General features: G+C 40.9%; 1 protein-coding gene across 4 annotated transcripts in view; it reads right to left on the bottom strand.

The window, feature by feature from the left end:
• The window catches only part of IBR3 (acyl-CoA dehydrogenase-like protein), a 381,815-nt gene that overhangs the window by 306,129 nt on the left and 51,965 nt on the right, over positions 1-23,721 (bottom strand). For all 4 annotated transcript variants that reach the window (XM_089419565.1, XM_089419562.1, XM_089419564.1 and 1 more), the window contains exon 3: positions 17,664-17,798. In XM_089419565.1, coding sequence (XP_089275691.1) covers positions 17,664-17,798 — 135 coding nt within the window. The remainder of the gene's footprint in view (positions 1-17,663; positions 17,799-23,721) is intronic.

Here is a 23,721-nt window from a genome sequence, read left to right as displayed (position 1 = left end):
CGGGCATTAAAAAACGCTCCGGGAGCGAATTTTAAAAATTCGGGAGCGATTCGGCGGAAAAAAATTCCGCGGACCCGAAAAAAACAAAAAATTTAACTTATTTTTTTGGATTTATAAGCCCAATGGGCCAAAACAAAATCATTTCAATGAGATTGAGCTTGAGTTTGAGAGCAAAGGAGCAAGGAGCAAGAGCTGAGGAGCAAGGAGCCAGAGCTGAGGAGCGAGGAGCAAGTGCCAAGGAGCGAGGAGCAAGCTTGCAGAGGTAAGTAACTTAATCATTTAGTTAGTTTAGCTGGTTAGGTGGTTAGTTTGGTTAGTTTAATTTACCTGTTTGAGTTTAAAGATCATTAATTTAAATTAAATTAATAAATTAAATGAATTAATCCCAATAAACTAAATTAATTTGCAGATTCAAGACTCAAACCCTACAAACATCAAACACGATGGACCTGGGGATTTTTATTGGCATTTTCCTCTTCCTGGTCCCTTTTCTGGTTATTATGGTGGTGGAGAGTAGGAAACGGAGGGGCCTGAAACTGAAGAGGTGGATGAAGAAGCCGGAGGAAGTCAAATAGGTGAAAACCCCAGTGAGGAGGATGTGGAGGAGGGTGAACATGAGGGTCAAAAAACTAAACAAGACCAAACTCCATTGTGGAAATATGTTCAGAGGCCTGAAGCAGGGAGAGGGGGTGGAACCACTAAATTTCATTGCCCCCATTGCAATTCTGATTTCACAGGCTCATACACCCGTTTGAGAAGACACCTTTGCGGGAAAAGGGCATGGGATGGAGAGAAACAAATAGGAATCAGAACTTGCGACAAGGTGTCAACAGAAGATAGAGCCAAATACATAAAGGAAGAGGAGGACGCCCAATACAAAGCAAAAAGATCAAGGGGTTTCTTTGAAAGCTCACAAAGAACTCCTTCAGCATCCTCCCAAGGCAGTGGATATGGACATGGAGGCTCAGGGTCATCATCTTTACGCCGTAGAACCATATCAGATTTCCTTGATGAGGGGTGTAGGAATGATGTGGATTCAAAAATTTACAGGTTCCCCTATGCAAATGGGATACCATTCAATGTTCTACGCTCACCTTATTGGCACGAAATGGTTTCTGCCATAAATGATGCCCCTAAAGGATACAAGAGCCCTGGGTATGACAAGGCAAGAACAGTTGGCCTTGATCATGAAAAAGCAAAAATATCACATTCTTTGAATAAAATGACAAGTTCTTGGACTGACAATGGGGTGTCCATTGTATCTGATGGATGGACAAATGTAAAAGGCAAGCCATTGATAAGTGTTCTCGCTGTGTCCCGAAGTGGTCCCATTTTTCTAGCTGCACATGATTACTCAGACAAGTTCAAGACCGCTATCAACATTGCAGAAGCATTGCTTGAAACAATTGAGCGTATTGGCCCATACAATGTCATCCAAGTCATCACTGATAATGCTCCTAATTGTAAGGCAGCGGGAGCAATTATTGAGGATAGATACCCGAACATATTTTGGTCTGGATGTTTGGTTCACACATTGAACCTTCTGTTGCATGATATTGTCAAAAACAAAAATGAACAATACCAATGGATTGGTGATTTGTACAAGAAAGGAAAAAAAATGATAAAATTTATTACAAATCATAGCAATACCCATGGCCTTTTCCGCAGTCACTCGAGATTGGAGTTGCTGAAGATTGCGAGGACTAGATTTGGTAGCTATTACCTCACCTTCAGGCGCCTTTTGAAGGTAAGAGAGGGTTTAGCTAGCATGGTATCAAGTCCAAATTGGCAGGTGTTAAAGGAAAGGGCTACAAATGTAGCTGACATTGCAGGTTTTGAAACGGTGGAGGAGGCCGCTCTTGATGGGCAGTTTTAGACAACTGTGAGACAGGTATTGGATTTCACCAAGCCAATTTATAACATGATTCGGTTTGCAGATACAGACAAACCAGTGATTGGTGAGGTGTATGAGCAAATGGATACCATGTTGGGGGAAATAAAAGACATTGTTAATAACAGAGATCCCAACTTGTACAATCTGATTCACGATTGTGTGTGTCAACGGTGGAAAAGGCTTAACCTTCCACTACATTGCTTGGCGTATATCCTTACGCCAAAATACTACTCAGATTCTTGGTTGGGCAAACCTGCAGCAGGGGGTGGTGTTAGGACCAAACCCCATTTAGATCGAGAGGTAACTAAAGGATATCTGGATGCATTAGAAAAGTTGGTGCCTGACAGGGAGGAATGTGCAGCTGTGCGCCTTGAAATAGGCAGATACTTCACTGGCAGTGGTTTGTATGGTAACTTCCATGCAATGGACGACAAAGATAAATTTGATTCTCTCACATGGTGGGAAACATATGGCGGCGACGGACTTTTGCGAAAATTGGCATTGAAAGTTCTTGCACAGGTTGTAAATTCTTCTTCTGCAGAGAGGTGTTGGAGCACCTACAGTTATATACATAATGTGAAAAGAAACGGGCTCAACGAAAACCGAGCAGAAAGCTTGGTTTATGTGCACTACAATTTGAGGTTGTTGAGCCATTACTGTGATCGGGCTAATGAAGATCCCACATATAAAATTTGGGACAATCACCCTGAGGACGACAATTTGGAAGATGGCATTGTACATATGGAAGAACTAGAAGATGAGCTTGTACGGGATGAAGCTGAAGCAGCTGCAGCAGCCATGCCACCTCCACCTCCACCATCCAGTTCTCGGGGCCCGAGTCTTGTTCCATTGCTGTCGCCACCTCCATCGACACCCTCGCGTGGAGGCTCTAGTTCTGGTCGTCGGTCTGGGCGGGAGACTCCTAGAAGACCGCCAAGACCTACTTATACTCCTGGAGACTCTCGTGGCAAGGGCCACTTGTAGATTTACAGTTTACTTGTCTTTTTTAGTTTCTATTAGACTTGTGACTTGTCACTTTAGTTTTCATAACTGTTCAGTGTTGAGTTTTGAGTCCTTGACTCTTGACTCTTGACTCTTTCATATCATTATGACATTATGATATTTTTTGTAAACATTATATCACTGGTGACTGTGACAATGAAAATTTGAAGTTTGAAGTTGGGCCTTGGCAATTATAAGTTTATAACTCATTGGTAATGATTGTGAATTATGAATATGATGCTTTGTGAAAGACTAAAGTTGTTTCATTTCATCTCATTATTCATGTTTCATTTTATAAATTTTTAACATTTCATATCATGTTAACAGTTAGAAGTTAGGACTTAGAAATATCTTCGATATTACTTCTTGTAATGGTTAAACTTGGCTTACAAGTACAACTTGTTACTTTGGTGATCAATGATGATAAATGTTATTGAATTGAATGTTATTTTAATTTATTATTTTACTAAGGTTGATGACGATTATAATTTCTAGATGATTGATGTGATATGGTTCAATGATCAATTTATGTTTTTTTATGTTTTTTATGTCTATTTCATCATTCTACATGTTTTTGTTGACATATATGTATCAAAAATTAAAAAATATATATATTTTTAAAAAATCGCTCCCCGATTCGCTCCCAAACCGGGAGCTTCTGAAAATGGTCGCTCCCGCTCCCGCTTCCGCTCCCGCTCCCCGCTCCCGCTCCCGCTCCCAAGTAACACTGGTTGGCATTATGATACAGGTGTTGTCCTTGATGGCAACTCACTAAGATGACAGATCACAGTTCAGGCTCTCAGAATCAAGAAAAAGATATATACGCAGGTTCATCTTGACCAAGCCGCGTATACACGCGGATTAGCAGTACAAAAGGCATGTATGTGTATACACGCACTTTCATGCAAGGAATGGCGCGTACAAGTGGTTTTGGTCCATGGTATTTAGACCATAGTATTGTGATCCATGGTATTGGTCCAAGGTATCTTGTCCGACGTATTGACCCCAGGTATGTGGTCCAAGGTATTAGTTCTAAGTGGTTTTGGACCATGGTATTGAGTAAGGCCTAAGACTATAAAAGGAGGAGAAGATCATTAGGCAAGGGCACTCAGAAAGTCTTGAATATCTGATGAAGTATGAGATCCAGTATGCAAGTTATGGGTTCATGATGCTTTGCTTGATTTGAGCCAAGGAGGAAACTCAGCGGTTGATGGAGGACAAGATCTAAGGATAGATCGGGATCTAATGGCTTGGAATGAATCATCTCTATATAGTTTGATCATGCTTATTCTAGATCTGTATATTGACGCATGTAATGTTCTGTAAATATTATGATCTGGGTATAACTCAGTATTGGAATCGCTGCAAATCATGAATGAATCTAAGTTGCACGAAACGGGGAAACGCGGAAGCGAAACGAAACGCGACCTCCCCAAATTTTGGAAACGGGGAAACGCAAATATATATAATAATATATATATATATATATATATATATATTAAAAACATTTAAAAATTATTAATATATATATGTGCAATCATAAAGCATTAATGATACATTTACTTAAACATTTTAACATTAAGATTAAATTTACATCACATTTACTCATGAGTCATCACATAATGAAAATAAAAATATAGGAACTGGAAAATCCAAAATCAGCCTTTATTTATATTAGTATATGAGGCTGCAAGTACAATAAAGACTATAAGGCTGCAAGAACTATAGAGACAAGTCACAAAAGACTAATCCTCATCATAACAATCCTCATCAAAAATAGAAGCAGCAGAATGCTCAACAGTGGATGGTGGTGCTGAAGAAGATGATGCACCAATTCCACTTCCAGAATCGTCCTCAATATTCAGGGCAGCAAGAGAGAGATCCAAATCAGGATTTTCTGCATCCACATCCCATTCTTTAGAAGGACCACTGTTGTATTCTAGAACAGCTTAGAAACCCTAAAAAAATTTAAAAACTAATTAGAAAAAAAAAAAATTAAAAACAAGTCATTTTTTTGGGGAAACGGGGCTCGTACGGCCTGGAAACGCGTTTCCGGCCGTACGGGCACGTTTCCATTTCGGGAAACGTGCCCGTACGGCCGGAAACGCGTTTCCAGGCCGTACGGTACGCCGAAACGCATTTCTGTTTCGTTTCCGGGCAGAAACGCCCTCTGTACCTGCGTTTCCTGCAACTTAGGAATGAATATTTACAGATGTGTACGCGGGTTGACTTTGATAAAAGCGCGTATATACGCAGGTTAGATACATCTAAGTCGCGTATACCATAAGAACTATGATGCTTGAAGTTACAGGTGGTTCTGCTTGTTGATGCAAAGTTCTGAGTTCTGGTGACTATTTACTAGTGTCAGTATTCTGCATATTCAGATTGGTTGATTGTGTGTTGAAATTTCGTACCGGAGCACAGGTGGTTCCCTAAGGCTTTGATCTTTGGCCTAGGGAAAAGTGTCCAAAAGAATTTAATTTTTCTCCTAAAGTGACTTTATAATTTTTTATAAAGTCAAATCTAATTTAAAAGTGACTTTAAGTGATAAAGTTACTAAAGTCTAATTTTAAAGTGACTTTAATATTGTCAATGTAAAATTAAAAAGGAAAAGTGACTTTGAAAATAAATGACTAAGTGGGTTTTTATTAAAGTGGGGTGAATTAAAAAATAGAAAGTGAAATTTAAATGAGCATTTAATCTCAGCCCTAGATCTCAATCTATTTCAGCCATTGGAATTAGGGATTCCCCAAAAGTCACTTAGGGTTAGATTAAAGGAGGAAAAGGTCATTACCTTTTTCATGAGCAGATTGAGAGAAGGAGAGCAAGAGAGCAAGGGAGATTTCTGGACAGTGAGGAGAAGGAGGCAGCAGCTTGGCACACATTCCAAGGCAGCGTTTCAGCAAGTCCATACAGCTGAGTTAGCACACAGTGAAAGGCAGACTTTGGGCACGATTTTCTAGAAAGGCCGTACAGCAGTTTTGGTTCAGATTCCAAGGAGGTCGTACAGCAAGTTAGCACAGAAATCGAGGAGCAGAAAATCTGAAGTTTGCTGGCACGTTTTTCAAGGGAGGCCGTACAGCAAGTGGTTGTACCTTGGCATGCTTTTCTAGGCAGAAATCCGTACAGCTGTACTGCTGTTTTTCTACACAGAAATCGAGGAAACTGTACAGCAGCATTTATGGCAACCTGCACGCTTTTCTAGGCAGTCCGTACAGCAGCATTTAAGGCTGAAATTTGGGCACAAAAATCGAGGAGGCCATACAGCATTTATTGCTGTTCTGTTTTGCTATTTGCAAGTTTTTCCAGTTGGCTGTGAGGCACGGAAAACGAGATAAGTTGTAAAAGTTTGCTTGCTGATTTTTTTGCTGAATATTTCTCTCACTATAAAAGCATTTTCCAGAAATAAGAAAGAGCTTTCGAACAGGTTTTCCCCAAGAGTTGTAGGGGGTTTTACTTTTTCCAGGGTCACCTTGACCAAAAATCACTGTGTTTAAATGTGTTGAATCGATGTTTTTATGTGTTGATATTTATTTCTGCATTTTCCAGCGTTTTGTAATATTTCCAGAATTTGTGTTTTCAGCAAAATTTATTTTCCAGTTTGTGAATGTATAGATATGGGAAAAGGCATTTAACTATTTTGGAGAAATAAGGTGAAACTGAAAACCGGGGTGGGAAATGAGAAATTTCTACATGGTATCAGAGCTTGAGTGCTGAAGTGCAGTTTGGGACAACAAGGAGGAAAATTACCGCCTGCTGATTTTTCACTCAGAAAATTCCAGCAAGCTGATTTTTCACAAACAGCAGTTTTATCTTTACTACAGCAGTGCTATTCTTCAGTTTTAGGACAGCAGGATGTCATTGGGATTGAGGGTGGAGGATAGGTTGGATGGGCATACCAATTACAGCGTTTGGAATGAGAGAATGCAGAGTATCTTTGAGGAGGCAGAAGTCTGGGACATTATGGTGCATACCACACAGAACCCTGTTGTTGTGCCTACTGATGCTACTCAGTTGGCTGCTTATAATAGAAAGAACAACAAGGGTAAGAGACTGATTCTAGACGGAGTCAAAGACCATTGCATTCCTCATGTGAGAGGAAAGAGAAATGCCCATGAGATGTGGACAGCATTGTCCAATCTCTACTAGAGTACCAATGAGAACCGGAAAATGGTCCTGAAGGAGAAGCTGAAGACCATTAAGATGGGTAATGATAGTGCAGCTGGATATCTCACAAAGATTACTAATGTCAGAGATGAGTTGGCAGCAGTTGGAGAGGTCATTCCAACCAATGAGTTGGTGCGGATTGCAGTGAATGGCCTCCCTCATTCATGGATGAACTTTGCTGATGGGGTTTGTGCACGTGAGACCCTTCCCACATGGGAGAGGTTTTGGGATGATTGCATTCAGACAGAGATCAGGAAAGGTCAGCTTGGGGCAGCCAAGCCAGTTAAGCAGGATGAGAATGTAGCACTGTTGGCAGGAGGCAAGAAAGGCAAAGGGAAGAAGCAGGCTTCCACAAGCAATGGTGGGGGCAAAGGCAAAGGTAAAGGTAAACAGGGTAACACACAGAAGGACTATTCCAAGGTGAAGTGTTGGAATTGTCAAAAGATGGGACACTATGCAGTTGTGTGTTCGGAGAAGAAGAAGAAGAAGAAGGGGAAGAACCAGAGCCTGGCAGCTTCAGCAGAGGTTGAGGACTTTGCAGATCGTTTTGACCAGGAGTTTGGGTTCATTACGTGTGAGTCCTCTAATGCAGGATCACCTGCCACACAAGTTCAAAGGGAGCATGCTTTTCCCTCGATTAGCGGAGCATCTTCGGGTATCTGGTATGTGGACAGTGGGGCTTCACGTCACATGACAGGAGTCCGTGAGTACTTCTCAGAGCTTTCAGAGAGTGGCACTGATATAGAGGTAGTACTCGGTGATGACAGAGTTGTTAGCGCAGTCGGGGTGGGGACACTGACATTTCAGAGGGAGTCCAAACCTCTCTTGAAGGTGTCAGATGTTCTTTATGTGTCAAGGATGAGGAAGAACCTCATATCCGTCTCAGCTTTGGAGGACAGAGGATATGAGGTACTGTTCAGGGGAGGACAGGTGTTGATGTATCCCAGGGGCACTCCAGCTGATTCAGCTAGAGTGATAGGTGTACGCCATGCAAAGGTGTACAAATTTGCATTCCAGGCCCTATTGGCATTGAGCAGTAGTACCGACAGCAGAGCTAGCAGTTCTGAGCTGTGTGAGATTTGGCACCGCAGGATGGGGCATATGTATCATGGAGCCTTGAGGACCTTGCGAGAGATCACTACAGGTGTGCCAGATTTCAGTACTGATCACCTTGATACTTGCAGAGGATGTGCAATGGGCAAGTTTGCCAAATCCCCTTTTCCCAGCAGTGACAGCAGAGCAACTGGGATACTTGATTTGATTCATTCCGATGTGAGTGGTCGGATGTCTCATGTTTCCTTGAGTGGATATGAGTACTATGTTTTATTCATTGATGATCACTCCAGGAGGACCTGGATTTATTTCTTGAAAACCAAGAGTGAGGTCTTCAACCGGTTTCAAGAGTTTAGAGCTCTTGTGGAGACACAGACAGGTCGGAAGATCAAGTCCCTGAGGTCGGACAATGGGGGAGAGTACACCCTTGGAGAGTTTGTTGACTATTGTGCGGAGGCAGGCATTAGGAGGGAGTTCACTGTTCCTTACAAGCCCCAGCAGAACGGGGTTGCGGAGAGGAAGAACAGATCCATCGAAGGGGCTGCCAAAGCCATGTTACATGATCAGGGGTTGCCATTGTTCTTGTGGGCAGAGGCCTGCAACACAGCTGTTTATTTGCAAAACAAGAGTCCGCATCGTGCCTTGGGGCACATGACTCCGGAGGAGGCTTTTTCTGGGAAGAAGCCTGATATTGGTCATCTTCGTATCTTTGGGTGCATTACATACTCCTACATACCCAAGGAGAAGAGGACCAAACTAGAGCCCACCGCAGAGAAGGGTATCTTTGTGTGCTACAGTGAGACCTCAAAGGCTTTTCGAATTTACATTCCTGCACAGAGGAAAGTTGTTGTCAGGCGGGATGTGAAGTTCGAGGAGGACAGGGCCTTTAGGAGGTCACGGGAGTTAGAGTATCTGGATCAGCCAGACACTCAGCAGCAGTTGAGTCAGTCGCAGGGATCCAGTGGGCAGGGATCAGGAGGATCCAGAGGTACATCTATGAGGATGTCAGATCCGTCAATGAGCAGTGGCTCGCCGAGCCAGAGGGGTGGTGCTCCGGGCAACATGCAGAGCAGTTCACTAGGGAGTCCACTAATGGACAGTTCACATGGTACCTCAGCTTCTACAAGTTCAGGTGCAGGCAGGAGGACAACAGACAGACAGTCAGGAGTTCAGGATCCTGATGATGATGAGGAGGAGGAGTTTCATTCTCCAATGGGAGAAGTGCGCTCAGGGAAGAGGAAGCCCAAGTGGCTTCAGGACACCTTGAGAGATGCCACATCTGTTGCTGAGCCTAAGAGGCCGGTCAGAGAGAGTAGACCACCTGAGAGGTTTTGTAGCTATATGACAATGGCTACCAGCATCCTTGACTCTGAGCCTTCTAGCTATGAGGAGGCAGCTAGCCAGCAGGTCTGGAGAGAGGCCATGCAGGAGGAGTATTCTTCTATCATGAAGAATGATGTTTGGGAGGTGGTGCCGAGGCCTAAGGGCAAATCCGTGGTTACTTCTAGATAGCTTTACAAGGTAAAGCATGCTGCAGATGGCAGCATTGAGAAATTCAAAGCGAGGTTTGTGGCTAGAGAGTTCTCCCAGGTAGAGGGAGTTGATTATGAGGAGACCTTCGCTCCCGTGGCTCGATATACTTCGATTCGCTCCATTATATCGATAGCAACAGAGATGGGTTGGAAGATCCACCAGATGGATGTGAAGACTGCATTTCTTAATGGCTTCATACAGGAGGAGGTGTACATTGAGCAGCCACAGGGCTTTGAGGTGCATGGGAAGGAGTCCCATGTGTGCAGACTGAAGAAGGCCCTTTATGGCCTGAAGCAAGCTCCCAAAGCTTGGTACTCCAAGATAGATACATACTTGCAAGGGATTGGTTTCACAAAGAGTGAGGCAGATCCGAACCTTTACTATATTGTGATAGGTGAGGAACCTCTCATTCTGGTGTTGTATGTGGATGACTTGGTCATTACAAGTGCAGAGAGACTCATAGAGCACTGCGAGAGAGATCTTGCGGCGCAGTTTGAGATGAACAACATCGGCTTGATGCATTACTTTTTGGGTTTGGAGGTGTGGTAGGAGGAGGGGCATTTCTTCCTGGGGCAGGGGAAGTATATTGTGGACATCCTTGGCAGATTCCACATGGAGGATTGTAAACCCATGTCGACATTGATGATCACCAACTGGAAGAAGCTTCATGCTTCGGATTCCGAGTTGGTGGATCCCACATTGTACAGGGAGCTGATTGGTTCCTTGATGTATTTGGTCAACACTAGACCAGATATTTGTTTTGCAGTCAACACGATGAGTCAGTTTATGTGTGAGCCTAGGAAGGTTCACTGGGTGGCTGCAAAACACATTTTGCGGTACTTGCATGGCACAGTGGATTATGGTCTGGACTACAGGCAGGGGGATGGAGTGAGATTGGCAGGTTATACTGATTCTGATTGGGCAGGTCGTGCTTTTGATAGGAAGAGCACTTGAGGGTGTTGTTTTGGGTTGGGTTCGGCAGTAGTGTCATGGCTCAGCCGGAAGCAGCAGTCAATAGCATTGAGTTCAGCGGAAGCAGAGTATATGGCAGCCAGTCTAGCTAGTTGTGAGGCCATCTGGCTTCGCAAGATGTTGTTTGGCTTATTTGGTCAGCCGTTGAGACCTTCAGTGATTTACTGTGATAATCAGAGTTGCATTAAACTCACGGAAAATCTAGTATTTCATGATAGGTCAAAGCATATCGGGATTAAATATCATTTCATCAGAGACTATGTTCAAAAGGGAGCTGTGAAGCTTGAGTATATTCCCACTGATGAGCAGGTTGCAGATATTCTTACCAAAGCCTTACCACGGGGCAAGCATGTCTACTTCAGAGACAAGATGGGTGTGGTGAGGAACACCTTCCTCGGTAAGAGGGAATGTTGAAATTTGGTACTGGAGGACAGGTGGTTCCCTAAGGCTTTGATCTTTGGCCGAGGGAAAAGTGTCCAAAACAATTTAATTTTTCTCCTAAAGTGACTTTATAATTTTTTATAAAGTCAAATCAAATTTAAAAGTGACTTTAAGTGATAAAGTTACTAAAGTCTAATTTTAAAGTGACTTTAATATTGTCAATGTAAAATTAGAAAAGAAAAGTGACTTTGGAAATAAATGACTAAGTGGGTCTTTATTAAAGTGGGGTGAATTAAAAAATAGAAAGTGAGATTTAAATGAGCATTTAATCTCAGCCCTAGATCTCAATCTATTTCAACCATTGGATTTAGGGATTCCCCAAGTCACTTAGGATTAGATTAAAGAAGGAAAAGGAGGAAAAGGTCATTACTTTTTTCATGAGCAGATTGAGAGAAGGAGAGCAAGAGAGCAAGGAAGATTTCTGGACAGTGAGGAGAAGGAGGCAACAGCTTGGCACACATTCCAACGCAGCGTTTCAGCAAGTCCGTACAGCGGAGTTAGCACACAGTGAAAGGCAGACTTTGGGCATGATTTTCTAGAAAGGTCGTACAGCAGTTTTGGTTCAGATTCCAAGGAGGCCGTACAGCAAGTTAGCAAATAAATCGAGGAGCAGAAAATCTGAAGTTTGCTAGCACATTTTTCAAGGGAGGCCGTACAGCAAGTGGTTGTACCTTCGCACGCTTTTCTAGGCAAAAATCCATACAGTTGTACTGTTGTTTTTCTGCACAGAAATCGAGGAAACCGTACAGCAGCATTTATGGGAGCCTGCACGCTTTTCTAGGCAGTCCGTACAGTAGCATTTAAGGCTGAAATTTGGGCACAAAAATCGAGGAGGCCATACAGCATTTATTTCTGTTCTGTTTTGCTGTTTGCAAGTTTTTCCAATTGGCTGTGAGGCACGGAAAACGAGATAAGTTGTAAAAGTTTGCTTGTTGATTTTTCGCTAAATATTTCTCTCACTGTAAAAGCATTTTCCAGAAATAAGAAAGAGCTTTCGAACTGGTTTTCCCCAAGAGTTGTAGGGGGTTTTTCCAGGGTCACCTTGACCAAAAATCACTGTGTTTAAATGTGTTGAATCGATGTTTGTATGTGCTGATATTTATTTCTGCATTTTCCAGCATTCTGTAATATTCCCAGAATTTGTGTTTTCAGCAAAATTTATTTTCCAGTTTGTGAATGTATGGATATGGGAAAGGGCATTTAACTATTTTGGAGAAATAAGGTGAAACTGAAAACCGGGGTGGGAAATGAGAAATTTCTACATTGTGTTTAGCTTCAGTGTTGATGGATGAGATCTAATAATGGATCAAGATCATAATGACTTATCTTTATGTGATCTAATGGACTAGATCTGGTTTCTAACACACGTATTATCCTTGTATATGTAATGATCTGGGTATGTCTGAAGTCAGGAAGTGCAGCAAAGTTATAAGTAAGTATTTGATGACATATACGTTGGTTCGCTTTGGTGAAGTTGCGTATACACACTGGTTCGGCTCTTCCAAGTAGCGTATGCACTCTGATGCATGATTTCTGATGATACAATTGGCTCTAAATATTGTTGCAAAGTTCTGTGTTCTGCTCTATGTTCTAGTGACTGCATTTTGTTGACAGGGTTTCAGTGATTCAGTATTGGGTGATTCAGAGATTGATGATGCAAGTGGTGATTGATTTTGTGCTTCAATGATATTGATGGGTTCAATATGAAAATTGGATGAAATGTGGCCTTCAAATTATGATGTTGTGTTCCATGAGTATCCAGTCTGAAAATTTATGAAACGTGGTACCTGGAGGAAGAAAGAGAAGGTTGTAGTCTTCTGTAGGTCTGCACCTACGTACTAGTACATCAACTAGTACAAGAGCTAAGGGGGTTGTAGCTCCCTTCCAAGAGACGCTGGAGAACGAGAGAAGGTTGTAGCTTTCTGCAGGTAGAAGCCTGCATACTGGTATAAGACTGCACCAGTACAGAAATATTGTAAAAAGAAGTTTCTTATTAAAAGAAGATAGAGACGAATTGCAGCAGGTGGTTTTCACCCACATTGGGTTTCCACCTTACATCATGATGTTCATGTGTGCTTCTCATGTCTGATGATCTGTTCTGTTTTACTACACTTGTTTACTATTCATATGGTTAAATGCACTCATTAAAGATCAACTAACTGAATCATAAGTTTACTGGACATATGCTAGTTGCATTAGACAAAGTTGCGTGTACACGCAGGTTCCCTTAACTGAAGTTGCGTACATGAATCTAAGTATAGAAAAGAAAAATATTATTGATTTGATAATACTGATTCACCCCCCCCCCCTCTCAGTGTTATTTCCAACAAAAATATTACGACACCTGGATTACTTCACCCTTTAAACATTCCAAATCAGAAATGGGAAGAAATCTCGATGGACTTTATCGAAGGATTACCAGTATCTGAAGGCAAGGACAAGATTTTCGTAGTAGTCGACAGACTCACCAAATATGCTCACTTTATGGCAATAAAGAAATCATACTCAGCAAAAGAAATCGTTGAAATATTTTGCAAAAATATATATAAGTTACACGGTTTTCCGAAAGTCATTGTGAGTGATAGAGATGCCAAGTTCAAGGGTAATTTCTGGAAGGAATTGTTCAACCATATAGGAACCTACCTAAATATGAGTTCCACTTATCACCCTCAAACAGATGGCCAAACAGAGGTTGTCAATAAATGTTTGGAGGCCTACCTACGTTGCTACGCTACAGAAAAACAAAATAAGTGGGCTCAATGGTTACATCTTGCTGAGTGGTGGTATAATTCCACTTATCATACGTCAGCAAAAATGACACCATTTCAAGCTTTATATGGGTATGAACCCCCGAAATGGAAGGATCTAGCTGTAGTCCAGACAAATCTACTTCTTGTTAAAGATCAACTAGAAGAAACCCAAAAAATCATCCAAACATTAAAAGAAAACTTGAATAATGCAAGGAATTGTATGAAGCAACAAGCAGACCGTAACAAAACCGAAAGAGAGTTTGAAGTCAGAGAATGGGTGTTTGTCAAGCTCCAACCATACAAACAATTATCCTTAAAACAAAAAGGAAAAAATAAATTGGCACCAAAGTTCTATGGACCTTATCAGATCAACAAAAAGATTAGCCAAGTTGCGTATGGTTTAAGCCTTCCAGAGACAAGTCGTGTTCAGAACGTCTTCCACGTATCTTGCCTTAAAAGGGCACTAGGCAACAATCAATCAGCGCAAACAACGTTTCCATCCTTAGATGATGAGGAAAGAGTCATCCTAGAACCAGAAGGTATTTTGTCTACTAGAGAAAGAAAGCTTCGACATCGTACTATCAAAGGAATATCTGATCAAGTAGGAGGACTTACCCGAAGAAGAAGCTTCTTGGGAGAATGAATCATTTTGTCAACAACATTCGTCGTTACGTATGCTTTGAGGACAAAGCATTCTTTCAAGAAGAAGGCAATGTTATGTAAAAATTAGTTAGGATTATGTAAAATTAGATTAGCTGTAGTTATTTAGGCAAAAGGGCATGACCAAAGATCATGCCCTTGCACCAAGAGGCACCTAAGGCTGTATATAACCGGGTCTCTCTCTAAAAATGTAATCATTCAATTCAGTGTTCATTTATTAATAAGATATTTATTTATATATTTCTGTTTACCATTGAAGTTTGTTACTTCATGTTGGAAATATTGAGGGGGGGATGAATTAGTATTTCTTTTCAATTGTTATTTTTACCAATTAGATCACTTCTATTTAGAACACAAAATGAACAATAAGAATAAATGCTTTTATTAATTTCTTCTTTACAATAAATCAAGTAGAATATATGTAGGGCTCCAACCCTAGATGAAGACACCGATCTTCAATCTCCCAGGCTCCAACCTGTATTTTCCAAGCACCGACTTGGACTTCCAAGGCTCCAACCTTGTCAATTTTGAGGCACCAACCTCAAGGGCTCCAACCCTATATTTGGTTCAAGCTCCGACCTGGTTTCTTGAGGACTCTGATCCTCTAGGGCTCCAACCCTATCCTCCAAGGCACCAACCTTGTCTTTTCAAGGCTCCAACCTCTTGGGCTCCAACCCTCAACTTCACTTCGTCAAGATGTATTTGGTTATACTTCAAGGCTCCCAATGTCTTCTTCAACGAGCCTTGTCAATCTCCGCTTAGTCTTCACTTTAGTCTCCACGTTACATCATCAATGACAACCTTATTCTTCACATGAAGGTGTCTCCACTGTTCTTCATGACACCCAAAACAAATATCTCCAAAGTCACCTCATGACTACTTCAACGCATCATAGTCTCCAATAATATCTCCAAGATCAGCTAAAGCTTCTCAACAAGATGTCTTCAAATGGCTTCAATCAAGACTCAAGTTTGCTTCACACAAGCTCCAAAATCTGATCTGCTATAAATCCACCTTCAAAAGGTCTTCAATGTGCTACAAAAGGGTACCTCAGGACTGTTTCAAAAAGACTTTCAATTGCTGCTACAGTAGGTCCAAAACTGGCTTCTAACAGCCTTAAAAGGTGCTCCACAAATAACTTCAATAAACTGCTATAAAGATCTCTCCCAAACTACCTTTTAAGTTTGAGAAACACTGCTTCAATATGGTGTTAAGGTCTGCTCTTTAGTTATGCAGAAAACTGTTCCAAGGTGAGACTAATCACAGGTGGCTCCCACAGCTTGTTGCACTAGTAACAGTCTTCTGCAATTGAAGACCGGGCTTCTTTAAGAGATTGTTCTCACAGTCCGAGCACTCAACAAACTTGCAGATCCTAGTCTTCACAAAATATTGTCCAACCACTTCTCCACGGTGTAATTGTTCTGAGATCTGCACTAGTCTATAGACCACAGGTCCAAAATATCATAGACAGAACTGCAATCCGAGTTTAGGTGAGGTCTGTGTCTTGTCACAGGTGGCTGTCCAAGAGTTCAACACATTCACAAGTCTCTGCTGTACTGAGCTTCCAGAAAAAAAGTTTTGTCCGCAATTTTGTGATCCGAGCTATATATTTTTAGCATTGAATGTCAACTCAACAAAAAGATCAGCCCAAATAGTAGAGTATTATGTCTTCTCGGCCTTCTATACAATTCTGTGCTCCTTCTCTGAAATGATTACCAAAATTGTTGAGGAGAAATGCAGTCCGAACTGTATATATAGTGTTTTTTGCAAGCCAAAGCGAAGAGACACATCACTGTATGCAGGCCGACTTGAAAGACAAGGTGCAGGTTGGCTCACTGTCAAAAATATATTTTTTAACTTGAAAATTCAATATCTCACAAACTATTTGGAATTTCGGGGCAAGTAAGGGCTCATTGGAAAGAGGAAAAAATCCTCTTTAAGATGGTCTAGGTCCCATGTTGAAAGATTGCCTCCAAGTTGCCCAATTTTATTTTTCTTTGAAACTGTCCTCAAATTTTGTGCATAAAATGTTTGGGACAGTATAACTTCTCCATTGTTTGGCTTCTCCATTGTTTGGATTCTTTCTCATCATAGGATCATGTAGGAGTGCAGTATCCATGTCATCACGTATCCAACAATATCATTATATACTAGTGCAGTGATATGTTATAGTGCAGCATCATTAGGAAAGTTCCAAAGTAGTCTTCCAACCATGTCATCAAGACCATTATCAAGTGTGGTCATTCAAGAGTATGACATCATCACGTGTATGACTTCATCAAGTATAGTCCTCCACATCAAAGACTTGTATATTGGCACTTAAGGTCTAGATCATCAATCAAGGCACATGATTGACACTTGGCAACATCATAGTTAGTTCAAGGACTTCATTAGTGGCTTGACATATTAATAGCTTGACATCTTCATTGATGGCATCTTTATCAAACAAGAGTTTGTTGAACGTGTACTTAATCATCATCTAGAACCAGGGATCTCAAGAATACTTGCCATCTCGGCCAATGCCATATTGACATCAATGACAACCTTGATTAACAGTGCATGCACCAGTTCATGTTGAGGATGTGTACAATGAGGTTGACAGAACAACAGCCTTTAGTACTCCATTGAAACCATCCTATGAGGCCGATAACACCAGTAACTATGATGGACAGGATGAGACTACATAAGATAAGGTTTCCCAGTCACTTAGTAAAGGTGATTATGATGATTTGGGTGGGTTGGCACCTAATTATGATAAAGATTTGGATGTTGATACAATTTATCAGGAGTTAGGTATGAAGGGTGACATAGAGGAGGATGATTTTGGGAAGCATGATAATGGTCACCATGAGTCCCCAGAAAACAAATGCCTTTCCAAAACAATTGCACTGTATCTTTTCTACAGGAAATTAATGCATAGCCTAAGACAAACACTGGCCATTAGAGAGGGGGAAACAAGAGGACCAATTCAAAATCTCCATTGTTAGGTGTCAACGTTGATTTAGGAAAATGCAAAGAAAGCAAACAATCAAACACTCTTAAAGATATGTTAAACGAATCCACAAAAGTAATACTTCTCAATGCAAAAATAGTCACAGATAGCAACAAATTTGCATTCTTTTCCATGATACATTATATAAAGAATGTTAATTTCTCTTCTATATAAAAGGCTAGTAAATATCAAAAAGTACCTCAAATTCCCTTTCAATTGCATGTGCAGACTGGAGCAACTTTCCAGGAGGCTTTTTTCGCAGAACATATTGTTTGACTGTTGTATATGACTCAACTTCGAGAAAAAATGTTGGATTTGATTGTCCATGGCCAAACTGCACAGAAATCACAAATAATCGATGTCAAAAAAGAAACAATGGTCATTATGCTTATTTTTGGCCCTTGAGAAAAAGGCAGAAAATTGAATATAAATAAGTCTTTTTTTTCTTTTTTGTGTTGGAGGCAATAAAAAAAGGAAAAATGACTCCGCATATGAGTTTTTGTCATTAAGAAGAGACTTGTGCAATACTAAATATAACTGGTTATGAACTAAGTAATGAAGCAAGTAGGAATGCAACACTCAAAAATGTATCAAAGGTTTTCTCCATGGTTACAAGCTTAGAGTAATGAAAATGAAACATATTATGTCTATGCATTTAATTAAAATAAGCAAGAAAGCTATGTTCCAAGCAAAATCTGTAGTCTTATTGCTGTATCATACTAGTTTACATGTACACATATGGTGATTGTTATCACAAAACCTTACACCTTAGTGGAAAGCCTTCACAAGGTGCAATGACTAGTGGACCATTAAAGTGGTTCCAATGTCACCTAAACAACAACTTCTCTCATTTTAGTGAAGGACAATTTGAACACAAGGAAGACTACCCTAGTAGTACTTAGGGTTCTCAAGGCAAGACATAATCAAGTCTAAAGTCTACCATGTAGCTACCTAATTCACCACCAATCAAATATAGCAAGCAAGTTATGGATTAGCTGGTCCCTCAAAGTATTTTCCAGAATTGGTTTTAATTGCTTTATGGTTTTATCAAGAGATGATCTCGTGCAAAACAATTCCCAAACAATGCAAATCTGAAAATTACCAATGGATGTTATAAGACTTGTATAAAAGTGGAGAAATTAGAGCAGTAAACAAGTTATGACAGCAGTACACTTTAGCCCCTTGAAAGGATTGTAAACAAGTAGAAGTTAGGGTTACAACAACGGAATAAAACTAGGGTTCAATTAACTTGTAAAATTTGGAAATTACAATGCATGTAACAGCCAACTAAAACAAGGTGTCTAGTTCTAATTATCCAGTAATATAAATCAGCATCGCAAATTTATGCGATAAAATGATTTTAGGTCAAAACATGCAAGAAAACCCCAAAAATATGCAACAAAACCCTAGAATTTTAAGTCAAAAATACACATAAAAACTCTAAGCATCTAGGGTATTTGATGGCTGAAAATTAAATGTAAGCTACACAAACACTAAATGTATCCGAAAACAAAGATAAATTTTGGAATTTTGAATTTATAATTGACTAGATGAAGAGACTAGTCCCTACTAATTTTTGGGGGCATATGGGGTTAACTAAAGACTCTCTCGAGAACATGTAAGTAGAACTAGGGCGATAATTAAGGTTTCCAAAACGAATCCTAACAAATCCACCCATTGCCTTACAAACTTCAAGATAGTGCAAAGGAAGATACTCCACTAGTAATATTCTAAGAGCTTTGAAGAAAGGACTTGTTCAAGAAAAATATAAAAAGAGTGCACCACCATCACTAGAGAAGTACAACTACACTTACAATCATTCACAAACAACATTCATAAAGATTAAGTGAGACCACTTAAAAGATAATTTCATCCACAAAACCGTAAGCAAGACCATCCATGAAATTTGCTTGTTGAAGGATTCTTGGTCCATTTGATTGCTAATATTCATTGTTGGGAAACCTTTTCTTGGCCTCTTGATTCTAGGCTAATCCATTTGGCTTGCTACCTTTCAAGCCCTAGATCAATTGTTCCCTAATAAGGCCTTGTAAGAGGATGCAAATTGCCTCTCCTAGTTTGTTGAACCTTGTCCTTAAGAAAAGTTGTCCTCTATAGGCCTCTTGTCAACTTGATCCTTGAACTTAGCATATCTCTCATAGGTGACCTCTCTAAAGGGAAGCCTCCCATTGGTGAAAGTCCATAAAAAGCAGGAGGTAGTGGTTATGGTGACAATGGGCCACACCTCATTGTTGTCCTTTAGTCTAGTTTTTGCCTTGTAGATTACCCTCTACAAGGCCTACTAGATTTTGGGGCAACATTTTTGGCATCGTTGCCAGGGAGGAATTGAGTAAACCTCCTCGGAATCTAAATATTTAGCTTCACCCCTTTTGAAGAAAATGTCTCAAACAACAAGATAGATCCTCTTTTGGCGACTCCTGAATCAAACCCAACTTAGTCCTCTTGGATTTCTTCTGACTAGACAATAGCTCCAAGAAAGAGGAAGACTACCAAGAAGACTCTTGAAGCGCATACTTCTACCATTAATCCAAATAGCCTGGTGGTTATGAACCTTTTTGTTTATAATACCACCACCATAGCTATGGATAGACCATGGATTATAGTTGCATTCAAGCCTTTGGGTTTGAGCAATCTCCCTAATGCACCCAATTGTGCTTAGTCTTTAAAGCAACAATAATGAAACCCTTTATCTATTAATCTTTGATTCTGGCAATTGATCTAATGTTGCATGTTGAAAATTGGGGCAACAATAGGATGAATTTCCCAAAGAGAAACCTGACTACCCCAAGAAGAATTTAAATTTGATAAAAGGAAATCATTATTTGGCACTCCTCTCATTATTATTTGATGTGACAAATTTTATTTGGGCAAGCAATCTCCAAGGTATTTATTAGAAAATTTAATTTATGTTTTCCCTCCATATTTGTAAGTTGGCCTCATAAATTTCAAGTCGTCTTGCCCCAAAGGACATGACCTTTCGCATGGAGAAACATCTATAAATTGGCGGCTATCCTTTGTTGATTTTCTAGTGCAATTAGGGTTAGCACAATATTTCTAAAATTACAATAATTACTTTTGATGTAGATCTTCTTTTAACTTATTCCAATATATCATTCAACAATTATACTTCAGAAATTAAATGCTAAAGAATAGTCGAAATCACAATGCACAAGAGAGAGACAAGATTTACCCTATTAAAAACCACTATGGGGAAAACCCAACAACCTTTTTTCAGTAGAGAAATTTTTCTTGTTCAATAAGAGGCACACCTAGACCTATGGTTAAACCTGGTCTTCTCCTACAAGTCAAGTCACCCAAACTGATCCTGCACTTTGCTCCTAATCCTGCATTTCCAAAATTTCAGCCCCTCCTATAATAGCTAGTTGCCCCATAATTTCAACCCTGCAACAGTTGCCCCAGAAAATGCTAGCCACAGAGAGGGAGAGATTACTTCACATGTGTGAGTTGCTAGAAAGAGAGAGGGAAGAGAATACTTCGGCCCCGTGCAATAGTTACCCCAAAAAATGCAAGCCACTAAGAGAGAGAGATTACTTCACACATGCGAGTTGCTAGAGAGAGGAGAGAGAAAACTCGGCCTTCTTTTTCATCCTTCTTATCCTTCGCTCACTTGCCCAAAAACTGTCTTGTGAGAGGAATGCAAATTGCCAAATGGAGGAGCTCGAACTACCTTTATATAGTAGTCTGTCTAGGGTGAATGGACGTGTCTCTTGGCCAAGGCCGACTTGACTTGGAGGGAAGCCGACTTGTCACTTTTGGAGCCAAAATTTTCATTTTAAAAATTCAAATTTACATCTTTTAAAAGTCGCAATGGGACTTTGACTCAAAATAAATTTTCCTTTGACTCAAGCATTTATAAATATGCTTTACAATGATAAATACAATTACATCAAGTGACCAAATGTACATTATGAAGACTGACCATAGTTACAAATTCAACACTCCCTCTTAACTAGGGAGGTATTCATAATCATTGTCATAGATGTTCTCAAATTGAACAAATTTATCTAAAGAAAAGGTTATCCATCATTACCAGCATCATCATCTATCATCAACATCCACTAGTGGCCATATCCGGGGTAGTACCAAACCCATGGCAATGTCATCAACATATCAGGACTCACTCCTCCAGAGTGATCGGTCCTCGAATCCCATGGCCACTACCTAGGCCAAAATGTTGAGACCCTCAACTAGCAAGCACTCACTCACCCTTCCTGGTGAGCACTTTGGGCCAAGACCTCACTCAACCCCTTCCTAGTTGGTGATCGAGTCTAGATGTTGAACAGGACCTCACACTAACCTATCTGGTGTGTGATCAGGCTCCAAGACCTCACTCCACCATTTCGGTGTGTGATCAAGGTCTAGATGCTGAAGGACCTCACTCCACCATGCCTAGTGCGTGATCAGGGTCCAGGACTTCACTCCACCCTTCCAGTGTGATCAGGTTCCAGAAGCTAAAAGACCTCACTCCACCATGCCTGGTGTGTGATCAGGGTCCAAAACCTCATTCCACCATGCCTGGTGTGTGATCAGGGTCCAAGACCTCACTCCACCATTTATGGTGTGTGATCAGGGTCCTCCTCCAAGAGACACTCACTCAACATTGCTTGTTGAGCCCTCTAGGTCTCTTGGACCCATTCTCCCTTTTGGGAGAATGTCCATCTATGTTGCAAATAAATCAGCACTTCCTCTCAACGAGAGGGGTGATCTCCATGAGCCCCAACTTGTCTCTGAACTACACGAACTTGTCCCGAGGCAACTGCGTCGTCAGAACATCAGTTGTCTATTCATCGATGGAGATGTACTCGAGCCTTATTGCTCTCCTCTGCACCATGTCACAAATGTAGTGGTACTTGATCTTAATATGCTTCGACCTGTCATGGAACACGGGATTCTCTGAAAGCTTCACACAACTTTGATTATCACAGTGTATCACCATTGGTTCCAACTCTTGGCCGAAAAATCCTACAAACAACTTATGAAGCCATACTGCTTTGGTACAAGCCTCATTGGTTGCAATGTACTCTGCTTCAGTAGTGTTGAGTGCAATTGACCTCTGCTTTTGGCTCATCCATGATATCATAGTGGATCCTAAACTAAAACATACTCTCGAGGTGCTCTTCCTATCTTCAGCATTTCCTGCCTAATCAACGTTTGTATATCCCTAAAGTTTTACATCCTTGTTTGCAACATACCTCAAGCCATAGTTCATTGTACCATGCAAATATCTCAAGATGTGCTTTGCTGCAATCCAATGCTCGTGTCTCGGTTCTACCTAGAACTGGCTCAAGGTGTTCACAACAAAGCAGATGTTTGGCTTGGTGTTAACCAAATACATCAACATACCAATCAGTTGTTTGTACATAGATGGATCTACCAATCTAGAGTCGAAGCCTCTTAACTTCTTCAAGTTAGTCACCATGGGAGTCGCCACGATTTTGCAATCCATCATACCAAATCTCTGAAGGATCTTGCTACCCACCACCAGTGAGTGACCAAATAGGAGAAATTTTCTCCTAGACTTGTTTTCAACCAACAACCAGCAGCTCTTGACAGCCAATAGTGTAGATGATATCGTGTCAAATGTCTCCACTCCCTAAGCCAGTCATATGTCCCCTCGCCCATCTGTTGAGATCGTATGTTTGAAGGTGGGCCATCCAACCCTAAAGGTATGATTTTTCATTATGAAATTAGGTGCTTATGCTTGCTTTTCTTAGGCCCACTTGGGTATGGATTATTGGGTGACTTGGAATGGTTTTGACTATAGTATTGTTCCCTTACCTTAACTAGGGGGTTAATCCTCAACCCTAATCCCATGGGATCTCCCCTACTTGCTTATAGTTTTAGGATGGGCACTACTTGGGAAACCCCGATTTTGGTAGCGCGGTCCCGTTTTCCCATTCCACATTTCTCACTCACCCTCGCACATTAAGTGCCCTATTTCATCATCTTCCCTCTCTAGGTCCACATGACCACTAGGTCCACAAGGCTCTGGTACTCCCCCTCGCCTTGTCCACATGTCTGGGTCAGGCCTTGATGCCCTGGAGGTTGATGCAGTGAAAAAAACAGAATAAAAGCATAATATGGCCACATACAAAAGGAAATGTACCACAAAATGCAAAAGATGGTCAAGCACAATAAAATTTAACACGTGGGCAAAAGCCAAACATGAGCTCTACCCCTTATCATTATGGCCATCACCCTAATTCCTAGGCCCCCCA

This window comes from Pinus tabuliformis, chromosome 4_1 (genome assembly GCF_031772625.1).
Source record: "Pinus tabuliformis cultivar Carrire ecotype Pingquan chromosome 4_1, CPIR1, whole genome shotgun sequence".
Classification (NCBI taxonomy): Eukaryota; Viridiplantae; Streptophyta; class Pinopsida; order Pinales; family Pinaceae; genus Pinus; species Pinus tabuliformis.
Note: the sequence above shows the minus strand (reverse complement) of the source record. Positions and strands in the feature narration are given on the sequence as shown.